We start from the raw sequence: 13,413 nt of genomic DNA, 5'->3' as shown, positions 1-13,413 counted from the left end.
AACACAAAGTCTCAACGAACCAACCACTTCTCCTCCTTTCCACGGTTCCATTCACCCGCCTTGCTCCGTACTACTGATTTGCCCACACGTCGCGCATGCTGTAAGTGGCCATGGATTTCCACGTGAGGCGGATGACATCCTTATATAAAAAGACTGGCGGACCTTTTAGCCAATGATCATTGGGCTTTGTGAATTCCGTATGTTTCCCATGGTAACACGAATCTCATGGCCAGTGAGAATGCGCTTTAGGAGGAGTCGGAGGCGGAGCTCTAATTGAGGTCATGCTGAGAGCTTGAGATTCAGGGCAACAGAATGAGGAATCATTCAGCGGCTATAGGAAAGTGCAGTGTGTCAACCACAGTAACGAATCGGACGCAAAAAGCATTTAGGAATATACTCTCCTGAAACTTCTGCAACAAAAGAACGAAAAGGATAAAGATCACCTGTCGACCTCGCTATTCGGACGAAGGAGCCGTTTGTTACTCTGAGAGGTAGGTTTTCATTGAAGTTTGACTGGATATTTACGCAGCCAGAAAAAACACGTTGTATAACGCTCTAGTGTTCCATTGGCTGCAATGTGACTCATGCGAACCTGGGATGTACTGCTTAAAACAAGAGACAGGCGCATTCCTTACTAAAAAGAGTAAAACGGTGTCTGATAAAAGTATAAATAAAAAGATTTTCTTTTCAAAACGAGATTTGTCTATATATTTTTCTAGTCTGCGCAGACACGGAGGTTGCATAACTGTGCCAGTGTTTGAGTGGGTCAAAGCCGGTTACTGGAGTAGCCACTGTATCGCAAGCCCTGCCCAATAAAGACCACTGTATTCTTACAATTTTCCATTCCTTATTTGTCGATTCTCATGACAAGAGTTTTTAAACTGGGATGGGAATTGTCTCAAAAGCCTTAATGACACTTAGCAACAATCAACGTTTAAAGGGGTTTTCATGTGACGTTTCGTAGTCAGATAACTGACCCATGGCTCTTGGCTGTTTCACATACTTCATCGGATATGGCAGGACTGTCTTTGACACTTGGTTCAAAGTTAGCTCATTAAATAATTTCAACATTGTTGAAGCAACTGTTGCAACAAATAGACTCTGTCATATCTTTGTCACGAGGTCAGACATGAACATTAGATAATAGAATGCTTAAACATTTGCTCTCTCCGGTTGACAAACGTGACTTAGGAATTCGGATGTACAGAGTCAGTATACGTGGTCCTTGTACGTGTGGGTAGCTCCAGCTGACCAGTATGCTCCTTCCCGTTCTTATCTTCTGGAGATGCGTCTGACTTTTCGCTCTGCTGAATTTAGGTCGGAGCTGGTCGTTATGCCTTTAACCTGTTTTTCAGAACTTTAATATAGGGAGTTGTGTGACGTTTGGGTCGTATGTTGCATGTTCTTGCACTGCAGAGATTACGCTATGTATTTTTTTTTTTTTTGATAGAGCAACACTGTCAACTGCATCGAGATCATTTTTGAGAAATTTTTTCACATTATAACTGAAAACAAGATTTTGTCCACCCCCTGTTGTTGTTCCGATGCTACTGCAGAATTGGTGGAGGCATAACCTCATGCCAAGAGCAAACCTTTAACCCTATAAAAAAAAAAGTGATACTCTAGTATGAGAGTGATACTCATCGGATGACTATCACGCACGCTAAGTGCAACGGATTCTCTGACGCTGCTTTGTGGCTGTCTCGAAATAAAAAGCGCTGCACAGATTAAAATGAACTGAAAACAGCGTATAAAGGAAAACACCTGTCCCATTGACATGTCCAAGGCTGTTCTTCAGAGAATCGGTACATCCAACTATTCACGCACCGTTGCAACGATGGAAACAGAAGCGTCGTTTAGCAGCGATATATAGTGATGATACAGACTGTCACGACACCCCCCCCCCCCCCCCCCAAACATAAATAAATAAAAAAATAAATAAATATTCGAGGGACTTAAGCTCTCTCAAGGAGGCGCTGGTTTCTAGTCTGTTATAATCAGTGCAATCAGTGTTTGCCAGCAAGTTATTATAACTGACCTAGACCCAGATGAAGTGCTCCAAATACCTTAATCTCGTTTTAATGCATTGAGAACACAACTCTGCCTGGGCATCTGAGTCTTACACTATTGCAGCAACTCTGGGTTTGCATGCATATTCCTTATAGGTCAATAACATGTCGGTTCTCATTGCTTAATGTGTCAGATTTGGACGACTTGAACAGTTTCCTAATTTTCCCAGAGATGTGCACATAAGGCCTTTGAAGCACTGAGAGATTAAGTGGGCATTTGTTCTCCGTTTTGTTTAGCTTTGATTCGTTTAGTTTCTGACAAACACATTCAGTTTCAGTTACAAATGTCACACTCAATGCCACAGTGAAACACAATAGGCGTTTTTTTTGTTTCTTTGTTTTTTTAGCTCTCCAAAATATTTTTCAGAGGAGCTTTTGCGTCACTGGGGATAATTTTTCAACCAAGCAGCAATTGGCGACGTAAATTACAGTTCTCTCAAACAGTAGCAGTGAATATGTCTGCTTCCTCTTGCTAGGAAGGTTGAATATGAATACTTGTATGCACTAGTTATTGATTTTTGTGGAGTGTAAATTTGTCCTGATCGGCCCTCAAAGACCTCCTGCTAAGGGGTTGAAAGGCCAGTGACCACTGGGTTGTTGGTTTGAGGCCTAGTTACAAGGTTATTTTAAGATATGTTCGATGAAGTGCTGTTTTTAGATTGCCAGCCCTCTCGTTATAGCAGTTCCTGAAGAGTTTTGTGCAGTTGCCATCATAGAGAGTTTAACTGAGACTAAATGCCAAATGTCTTTAACAGGAGTCTGTTTCACTAGCTAATTGTATCTTGGTAGAAAACAGGAAATTACAGGGTTTCCACCAAATGAAAAACAGTAGTCAATGGGACACATGTGGAACTATTTTTAAAACAATGAATAAGCTTTTCTTTTTTTTTTTTCTTTCTTCTTTTTAAGCCATGACATAGCCTTGACGCAAATGGAAAACTAGTAGGCATTTGGCAGACATGAACCACATAGTGTATGGTCTCAAAGTAAAGCTTATGAGAATCCCAATTGAGCATTTTCATGTTTTTTATGGTTTCCTTACTAAGTCTGTGTACTGTGAACTGTACTATTCCTGTTGTCAAAATGACATCACTCCTATCAATATCAGTAAGTCTGTTGAGAAACTGATCTCCACTGTTATAAAAGCCACAGTTCAGGGAAACTAATCGACATTTCAGCCTATGAAAGAATATCTGTCGATCTTTGACTGCATCATCAATGATGTTTCCAGTGTGTGAAGCAATTATGTTTTATGTAAGCTGAGTTGCCCCTTTAATTTTCTGTTGAAAACCTGTTTCTGACATCTGGCAGTAGGTGTGTGACCTGGGAGATTGAATTACTTTTGTAGCTAGCTGTGGGTGTATGGGCTATGGCTCTCGAGGGTTCGCCAAACTGGACAGAAGTGGCTCAAAGTGCTCTCTCATTGGCTGATGTGTTTAAAAGGGTGTTCCAAGAACATTCCATACTCCCAGTCAAGGGAGGAAATGTGACGCACATAGTCAGAGTCATCTGAGGGCATGCATTTGTTCTTTAAACTCTTTTTTTAAACACACACAGACATGCACAGAGAGAGAGAGAGAGAGAGGGAGGGGGAGAGAGACAGAATCTGGCCGTAGATTGTGCGTGTATTCTCATTTCCTCAGAGAAAAAACAGAGACATGTTAACTTGATGTCACTCTTTTATTCAGGGTTTTGGGGGGAGGGGGGGTTTGGGTTTTTTTTTCCCAGTGATACATCACAGGGCAGTTTTTTGAGGGGCATGTTTCTAGAGTGAGATTAGGATGGCTGCAGTCCAATAAAGAATTATCTTATGTGAATGGAAGAACACTCAACAAATGTTTTAACATCGTCACATATGTGTGTCAATGCATGTGTCAATGACGGCTTCTGCTCTCAGTCTGATAAGACCCAAAGACAGGCCTGGATCAGCCCTGCACATGATATTCTATTCTCTGTCACAAGTCACGGTTTTAATCCCAGAGCGGTAGATCTCATCTTCGCCTTCAGAAGGTGCCTGTCGCCACTTATCACGGTGGACTTTATAGTGGCAGAAGATAAGATTTAAATCAAAGATATATAGATGAAGTCCAAAAAAAAAAAAAAAATAGACTTTAGCCTATCAGCTGTCTTTCTCAGTGCTAGTCATTTATCTCCACTGACAAAGTTTGTCAACTCTTTTCATCTCATGCCAGAGCCCCCCCCCCCCCCCCACAGGCACACACCCCCGCGCCCATCCCCAAATGATGCACTTTAGTACTTTACAGGCTAACTGCGAAGTCTGCCTAGATTTCCATCGCAATGTCTCTGATAGGCCTTGCTTTGATGTGTGTCACCGTATGACAATCTTCTCTGGTCCAGATGGAGATTCTTCTGGTCGTGGAACTCCTGGGGAGATCGTGACTAGGCCACAGCGAGAGATAATTTATGTTATCTGTCTCTGCATAATGTATGCCCCTCCCACTGCTGCACTCTTGACCTGACTTTTCACACACGGGGCCAGGAAAAAAAAAAGATGAAGCTGATAACGACTCGGTGCCTTTGGCAAGACTTGTGTGATACAGTAGCCTTTTGTTGACTCAGCAGGAACTGCAGTTTTATTTGTGAGGTCATACTCAGGTTAGGTGATTAGAGGCTCTGAGAGACAGATCTTGAATTTTTTTTTTTCTCTCTCTCTCTCTCTCTCTCTCTCTCTCTCTTAACTGATCAGTTGAGTCAGCAAAACGAAACGACTTAGACACCAGATTTAATGAAAATAATATTACAAACTGACAAACGCTAACACTCTTGTGGATTAGCCCTCGTGGACTTGATCCTCTGTTTTGTTCAGGTGGCCAAGCCAGACACATTTGCATAGAGAAAGCGCCATGCACTTCGTAATCAGTCTTGGTGCACCGACAGCAAACAGATAGATTTGTGTTTTCAAATGTGCAACATGTGGTCTTATGAAATCCTGCTGGTGCCATGCCATGAGAGGATACCGCTGTGAGACCACGTCCATGCTGAGAAGATGCGTCGTAATTACCTCTGTGCTTATTATGTAATTATGAAAAAAAGGTTATCTGCTTGCATGGAACAAGCATTGATGGCTGAGTATTGTGACCATAGGATAAGCTCCGTCTCTTCCACACAAGGTCCCAGTCATCTTGTTATTGTCTGATTTGAAGTATACAGTTGCACTTATCTAACACAGATGAGGCGCCACAAACCGTTTGGTAAGGTCCCCTCTCAGTTTCAGTAGCAGGCTCTGGCTGAACAGATGTTGGTATTGAAATTGATCGTCACAATACTTATCTGATGCTTTGATTGGGCAACCTTCCATAAGACCAGAGGTAGATTAAACTGGTCTGGACAACACTCCTGTCCCCAACTAGTTAAGCCTACTGCATAACCTGATAAACATAACACCCTCACAGTGTTTTGATCAGCAGCTCACAAACAAACACACACACACACACACACACACACACGAAAGCTTTTGTTCTGAATGCTGCATTTCTTTACAGTTTTTGGGATTTTTTTGTTTTTTTCTTTCTTTTTACTTAACGCCCAAACATGCAAAGTACTAGACTAAAAACGATTTCACTCCAGGTCAGTTTTTTTTTTTGGCCTGGAGTGGTGGATCTGTCAACGGGCCTCATCTGAGGTCACAATCCTAAACAAAATTTCTATAACAACTGTGTAAAAAAACAAATCTGCATTGTGAGATCGTTTGAAGCTGAGAGATTAGGTTGTCATTGCAGATGTGCTTAAAATAAGATTGGAAATATTCATGTTAAGATTGGCCCGTCTTGAGTCGTTTTGCTCAAATGCATCCAGCATCCGCAGTGGAGTTGAAATCAAGATTCTTAAGAACTTGATGACAGACTTTACAGTGGTTTCACGGAGCAGTCCTGAGGGGGTAAATGTGTGATGCATATGAAAAGACTAGTATGCAAGGATCCAAAAAGCTGCCTTAAACTCTGTCTGTCTGTCTGTCTGTCTGTCTGTGAACGAGAGAGCTCAGTAACAGTGAGAGTGGACAGATAGTAGTGGCTGTCTGCTGACACAGATGTGTTCGGATCAGTTGCGGTCCTTTCGTTTCCTCTCTCCCCCTCACACCCTCTTCTTGGAATGTCTGTAGCAGTGAGCAGCGTGAACCTGGTCTCAAATTATATAAGTCCTTATATAAAAGCAACTAGTGGCCTTTCGTATAGCTGCACACTCACTTACATAAATGCCTCTCTAACTCGAATCTGTGTTATAAAACCATCCACAAGGTTGCTGGGTTTCCCCCCCCCCCCCCCCCCTTTTTAAATGGCATTAGTTAATTTGTGTCTCTCAGCATTGTTTGCACAGTGGCTTAATAAGTTTGATTTTGATTGTAACGTGTTGCACTGTGAAACAGTCCTGCCAAACAGAGCTTAAGTCAATGGAGCAGTGTTCAGATGCAGAACTTCACGTGTAATAGGGACGGCCGAACCGAGGTACCTGCGTTCTGAAAAGGAAGGCAGGTGCTGTGTCTAGAAATGCGTCTCCCTCTGTGTAGTTCGCATTTTCACATGATTTCGGAATGTAGCGGCGCGGATGAACGAAAAGATAAGCAGACGGAGACCGCGTGATGAGCTGTCGTCGTGTCACAAGTTGATCCACCTGCTCATGTTGTGTTGGCAAAGCCTGAACACTTCGGTCAGATGTTGTGCAGAATGTCATCGGACGCTGTGAAGTGCTGGGCGTCCTCATGACCTTTGCTGGACAGAGGTTAAGCAGCGCACAGTCAGCTAGCTCAGATTCGTTTGGGGGGCGGGGGGCGGGGGCCGGGGGGGGGGGGGGGGGGGGCAGAAGATCAGAAGATCATCATCTTTGTTCGTCGAGGAATCTGCATGCCGATTATTAAAAGCTAGATATTTTTGTTTCCTGGTCTTGCACAAGTTTGGAGCTTTCGCGATAAATCTCACAGAACCTTATAAGGTGGTGTGTTAGAACCGACTGCTGTGTTGCAGTTGAGTATTGACGTTGTATAACCACTGATTAGTTGATTGTGCAGAACAAGAGAACTCGACGAGACCGTGCCAGGTATTGAGGAACCATTGGTGCGCAGAATAACGTCACCGATCGGATTATAATAAGAAAAGGTTTCCCGAAAGGTAAACCAGTATAAATTGGTAATGTGGGGAAGAGAAGAGCTTCGTTACCTCTGTGAATTTCCGCCAGAGGCAATGTGATGATTTGTCATTACATTTGATCAGAGAATAGCTCCGGTGATTGTGTTAACTGAGGTGTTCAATACTATCCATTGACTATAATCACATTAAAGGACAGTGTTCCTACCAGTGGGCCCTTAACAGCTTCGGTTTATCAAAAAAAAAAAAGTGGAAAGTGGAGACTGGAACAGTGTATAGTGCTGGACAGTTTTTTTTGTGGGGGGGGGGGGGGTGTTTACTTAGAGCAGGAGACAACTGCCCCACACCCCCACCTTCCCCCATCAGTTCAACTGATATATTTTATTTTATCACTAGAATGTTTTGCCTACGCAAACTAATGGTAACAATACAGCAGCAGGTCAGCAGTAGAGGACACAGACCTGTCTGTCAGGCAGTCAAGCCCCCAAACTTCAGCAGTATAATAAGTGTATATTCTCATATTAAACGTGAAATACAATTTGACCATAGTGTCTTTATGACGCTTTTTCTTTTTTTTTTTCTTCAACTTGCCATTTTATGTAAGAGTGCCAGAGGTGAATCGGTGAGTTAAACTTTCGCCCGTACGTTTGCATGCAGGCGCAGAGGTTACCATGGCGATGGGTAACTGGGTTAGTCTGGGCTCCTGCCAGCACTCTCACCGACTCTTATCGCATTTACCTGGACATGTGAGTAGAGAATGAGAACGGCAAAGCAAATTTCAAAGTTCACCCATAGTTCCTTGGCACTCTGCCCGTTATGGTTTTCGCACGCGATGGAGCAGGTGGCCTGGGCAGAGCCGCAGACGCCTTTTAAAGACAGAATCTTTAAAGAACCACAAACAAGATTTTTGCGACTTAAAATTTGTGTTTATTATAATTTAGCGTGTATCTCTTTTCCTCCGGCGCTTCTAGTTGTGCAAGTTGTTTAACTTTACAGTGTCCCCAGATGTGGAATTTTCACGGGTATTTTCAGCCACGAAGTGATAATATGAGTCAAGCTGTAGATCGAGAGAGAGAGGGTCTGTGTTAATCTCAGCCAACCCAAGACCCTGCCTTCTGCTCTGGACATCGAACCAGGGCCAAACTCCAGTTTAAATGGCGGATGAAGGGTTCTGACCTTGTCCAGGAAACCGGATAAGCTTGTTTGAGGGTTGGTCATTTGGTCTATTTCAGTATTAGCTTATCGTCCTCGCTGGCCAGCAACTGTACTGGAGACTTTCAGAAATCCACGCGATGACAGGTCCTCCTCCACGGACAGTTCTGTGAAAGCAGGTTCCAGGCTAAGCCCTTGCCAATGACGTAAGCACGAGAAGCAAAACTATTCCTTTGTTTGCCCCGTGGGCTTTCTCTCTTTTCTTTTCTTTTCTTTTCTTTTTTTTTATTTTACTTTTGGCTGATCTCCAGAGAGACTCACCTGACAAGCTGTAACAAGACAGATGAGTGATATCAGCATGTCAAATAGACAAAAGCGTTGCAGCTTGAAACACACAGCGTGAAGAGAACCAGTCCTCACGCGCGTGTGTTTGACACAGTTTTTAAGACTAGTATTGACCTAAAAATGATGTAGCGGTACAGAAAGCGGCCTCGTAAACTGGGACTGTGGTTCTAAATTCCCAGCATGTACCACTGAGCAAGTTCTCAGTATCAACCCTGCTCCATCAGAGGTGTGTCTGACCTCTGTCACTCCCCGTAGGAGAGTGAGTTTAATGAACACATTTAATGTAATGTAATGTGAGTGAAGGGGAAACTGCTCCAAATTACCTTCTCAGTCCATCTAAAAGCATAATGGTGGAATCTCCGTGCCAAGCCTTCGCTTACAAATCCTTTTTTTTTTTTTGCTTGTCTTTTTTTTTTGGGGGGGGGGGGGGGGGGGGGGGTGTTTGTTTATTTTTTTCTTCTTTTTTTTTTTTTTTAATATGCCATAAGCTACTGAAGACCAAAGGCTGTCTGGAGCTGCTGTTTATCCAGACAGATGCGAGTGCCATCTTTCATGTCTCTCTTAAGGATAAAACCTTTGAAAGGATTGGGAAAAGCCTATGTGAGTCGAAAGGCCACTCTTGTCTAGTTCAGTGGATGACCTGAACCTTAGCCGAGGAGTCTAACGAAAACGAAAGGTCAGGGGGTGGTTCCAGACCGGGGAGCTGTTTGGGGTTGGCCCCCTTTGAAGGCCCGGTCAGTGGTCCCTTCAGCCAGGTGTCTGGAGGTCTGTTGCACTACTGAGCACAGCAAGGTTAGGCCAGTTTCCCACCAGCTTTGATGTGATAGTGTAGTCTGCAAGCTTTGGTCTGAAAAGGAAGGGAGCCGAAATTTGCTCCACCCTCAGGTTCTGGTGTGTGTGTGTGTGTGTGTGTGTGCAGGTGTGAAACTTTTAGGATGGGTTTGATGGTCCAGTGGAATTACATGACTGGTGATAGAATGATTTAAGTAAACCCTGCTACAACATTGTTATATCATCGTCACAGAACCCACGTAAAGGGGAGTGCGCATGCTTTTATAAGACAATGAAACCTGTCTTTTCAGTTAAATTCTGATTTGTCATTACTCACTTCATTCTGTTGTATCTTTCTTTTTTCTCTTTTTTTTTTATTTTCTTCTCCTCACAGGAAAATCCTGCTGAGCCTCATCCCGTTCCATCAGCGTACCCCATTGTGAAAATGGGGTGATTGCCTTTTAAGGGTCCAAAAGCAAGAAAACAAAAACCTGTCCTCATGTCTGAAGACTCAAACTCCAAAGCCTACTTGTTCGCCTCTTTGGAGGGTCAGGATGAGGCCGCGGGCCCCAGCACCATGGCCCAGCTCCACCACATGGGCGGCTTCACGGAGAACAACGAACTGGGCGTGGCGTCGGAGGGCAGCGACAGCAGCAGCCAGGATCACCCGACGTCGCCACGCAGCGACCGCAAAATGGCGCGCTCCCTGCACGAGGAAGACGTCGAGATGAAGAGCAGCGGCTCCAGCGGCAGCGGGACGGAGTCCCACGGCAACGAGTCGCGTGGCAACGAGTCCCACGGCAACGTGTCAAGCGGCAGCTCCAACAGCCGCAGCAAAGACTCAGCGCTTCTGGAACTGTCCGGAAGTAACAAAAGGTGATTTTTTTTTTTTTTTTAATTGAAGATTAAATCTCTGTGATCGCACACACTGTGCGCAGTCAGTTTAACCTCTGCATTAAGCCCATCCGTGCACACCTGTAGTGAGCACACACAACCACTAGGGGCAGGAGCAGTGGGCAGCACACCTGTGTCTGGGGGGGGTAGTTGGGAGTTAAGTGCCTTGCTCAAGGGCGCTTCAGCCGTGGATCTTTCTCCTGCCAGTTCTGGGAATCAAACCGGCAACCGGTCGAGCACAAAACCGCTTCCTCTAACCATGAGGCCATGGGCTGCCCAAAATTTTGGGCCCCCAGTGTGATTTGAGCACACAGCCTTCTGCTCTGGAGTCAGACGCGCTACTGTCGCCACCACGAGGTCTTGCCACGAGATTTGGCCTTTTTTTCCCCCCAGGATAAAAGGGGTGTCCAAGAAGTGTTGGCACTATTGGATGGGTGTTACTGTATTTTGTAAACATGCTTAGCACACAATGAACTGGGATTAACTTGGTCAAGATATTAGAGAAAGTGTGTTTCGTTGTATAGATGAGCTTATGCAAGAAATCTCTCCAAAATTTAACTGTGGTCTAACAAGACATCAATTGCATTGTCTGCCTGCACACAGCCAATCAAAAGCTAAACGGATCATTAAAAAAATAAATAAATAAATAAAGATGGGGGAAAGGAAGATGAGATCAGAGTGAACAGGAAATGGAAATGAATGTCCTTGTCTTTTAATGTTAAGGGCATCAGAGAGAACAGCAAACTCTATCAAACCTTTTGAAGCCAAACCAGTTACGGGTGGCCAGGTTATTTATTTCTTCTCTTTGATGGCCTCTTAACGCAGGAGATGAGGCCCCAGTAGCGAGCCAGTGCGTCAGCAGGCCTCCAAGCCAAAAGAGGTTTATAATTCAATCAGCCTGAACTGTAGACAGTGGAATTGGGTCCGATGTTCTTCAAAAAAAAAAAAAAAAAAAATTGATTCCTGCTGAACTTGGACACAGTGAGGTGGCAGTAATTCCTGACATTACCACGCCTACAGAAATTACGCAAACTGTAAAATGTGAGTAAAATGTCAGCTGGCGCGTATTTCAACGCTTGCCTGTTCCTGTGCCCACGGATGGCACAGGAACAGACATTTAGAGTCCGAGGTAGAGTGTGTGTATGGGGATGGGTCATATAAAAGGATCAGACATTTATGATTTACACATCTCATACAAAAAAAAAAAAGAAAGCCTCATACATCTATACGTTTAACAAGATAGCACCTTTGGCATATGCACAAAGGATCATAAAAACCATCAGATAAACCGGGCGGCGTTTGGATCGAACGCTGTGGTTGCATGTTGTGACTCTTACCATAGAGTGAAGGGGGAAAAGCAGAGTTAGCACAAATGGCTTTCAGTCTCTCCCTCTTTTCTCACACAGAGTTGTCTCTGTCACCTGTTCCGACGCCTGACGTAGGTTGAGCCGAGCCGAGCTGAGCTGACTCACACTAAAACAGCACATTAAAAAAAAAAAAAAAAAATCAGTTAGCAACAGTTGCTATTTGTTCCACACTTCAGATCTCTTGGCAGTTCCTCCCTCTGTAACGTGCTCAGAGACCATTCGCGTTCGTGTGCAGGGATTTTAGGAACTTTCTGACTGTGAATCGGAGACTCTGAACAAGGAGAGCCGTGTGTGAAAGAGGTCTTTTTTCAAACAGAAGTACAGTTTCTGAAGCTGAACGCGCATGGATAATTGTGTTTGTATGTGTGGTAGCTGGTAATAATGAACAAGATGCTGTCAGATACATTTTTTGCATTCATCCATATCTAAGATGTAATTATGATTGTGTCCAGCCAGAGGTCTACGCACTGTACGACCACATCTGTTTTCACCCGTTAAGGAAAGGACAGAGAGGGGTTGACGGCATGGAAAATTCCGGTTGGGAGCTTTTAACAGACGTGACTCAACTTGTGTTTGATTGTTGAGAAAGGGGATTTAACCAGAATCAATGAATGAATAAATGACTGTAGTTCGTTTCAGTGCGTTTCTGAAATGTTAAAGTGTTTAGGACCTGGCTGAAGATATGATGAAAGTTGAAGGCCTGGTTTGATCTGTAAAAAAAAAAGGGGCTATCTATGCTTTTTCGTAAAGACTGGGGCGGCTCCAGACCAGCAGAGCCAAATGGAAAACTGTGATGACGTACGGAACCATGACAACACTCAGTTTGTGTATAAACACAAAACTCAGAACACTGGGTGCGGTGAACTCTATGATTAACTCCTTTCTCCTTCTCTCTCTCTCTCTCTCTCTCTTTGTCTCGTTCCCTCTCTTTCTCTCTCTCTCTCTCTCTCTCTCTCTCTCATGTCATCCACCCAGATTCCCCCCACCTCTCTCTCTCATCCTGTGTCCTGTATTTGGTCGCTTTTCTCTCTGTCCTTGTCTCTCTGACTATCTTGTGAATGCTCTTTTTCTCTGTCCAACCCCCCACCCCTCTTTCTCTCTCTCTCTCTCTCTCTCTCTCTCTCACTCTGTCTGACCCCCTGCTGACATTCTACACCCTTGTTTCCTTCCTACATTCACCAAACATGTTCTACAGCCCAGACACCATCATTCTGACTGTCAAAAAGCAGTGAGTTCCAGCAGAGAGACATGACTCTTAAGAACCTGCCACTGCGGTGGGTGCTAATGATGTCCCTGGAGAGCTTGAAGATTTCTCACTCTTGTCACACTCAGTACATGTCAGCCCCCCAATTATCAACTTAACCTGAGACAGACAAAAAAAAAAGCTTTCACCCAAATTCTCGAGTGGCCTTGCCACTTTGCCTTGCTTTAAGAGCGCCCAACAAAAGCAAAAAAGCAAATCCAGGGCCAGAGCACATCCAGATGGTGTGAAGAAAGAAAAAAAAAAGAAAAGGAAAACTCTACAGTGTTTAGAATTGTTAAAAGTTAATGATGTCAGATGAGAGCCCTTGTCTGTAATGATGTCACTTCCTGTCCTAGACTACTCCTCGTCTGGGGCTTTGGTTCTGGACTGATGAAGTGATGAATTCGCAGTAGTAGTTATAGTAGCAGCAGTAGTAAAGGACATGGCTGTAAGCCTTAGACTTCATTAGTCTG

At 44.1% G+C, this 13,413-nt stretch overlaps 1 protein-coding gene across 2 annotated transcripts in view; it reads left to right on the top strand.

Annotated features, from left to right (window-relative positions):
• Positions 1 to 351: 351 nt before the first annotated feature.
• The window catches only part of per2 (period circadian clock 2), a 32,606-nt gene continuing 19,544 nt past the window's right edge, over positions 352 to 13,413 (top strand). For both annotated transcript variants that reach the window (XM_030773124.1, XM_030773123.1), the window contains exons 1-2: positions 352 to 491; positions 9,831 to 10,312. In XM_030773124.1, coding sequence (XP_030628984.1) covers positions 9,936 to 10,312 — 377 coding nt within the window. In that variant the 5' untranslated portion in view covers positions 352 to 491; positions 9,831 to 9,935. The remainder of the gene's footprint in view (positions 492 to 9,830; positions 10,313 to 13,413) is intronic.

Source organism: Chanos chanos, chromosome 5 (genome assembly GCF_902362185.1).
Source record: "Chanos chanos chromosome 5, fChaCha1.1, whole genome shotgun sequence".
In the NCBI taxonomy this organism is placed as follows: Eukaryota; Metazoa; Chordata; class Actinopteri; order Gonorynchiformes; family Chanidae; genus Chanos; species Chanos chanos.
The sequence above is the reverse complement of the archived record's forward strand: the minus strand, read 5'-3'. Positions and strand labels throughout refer to the sequence as shown.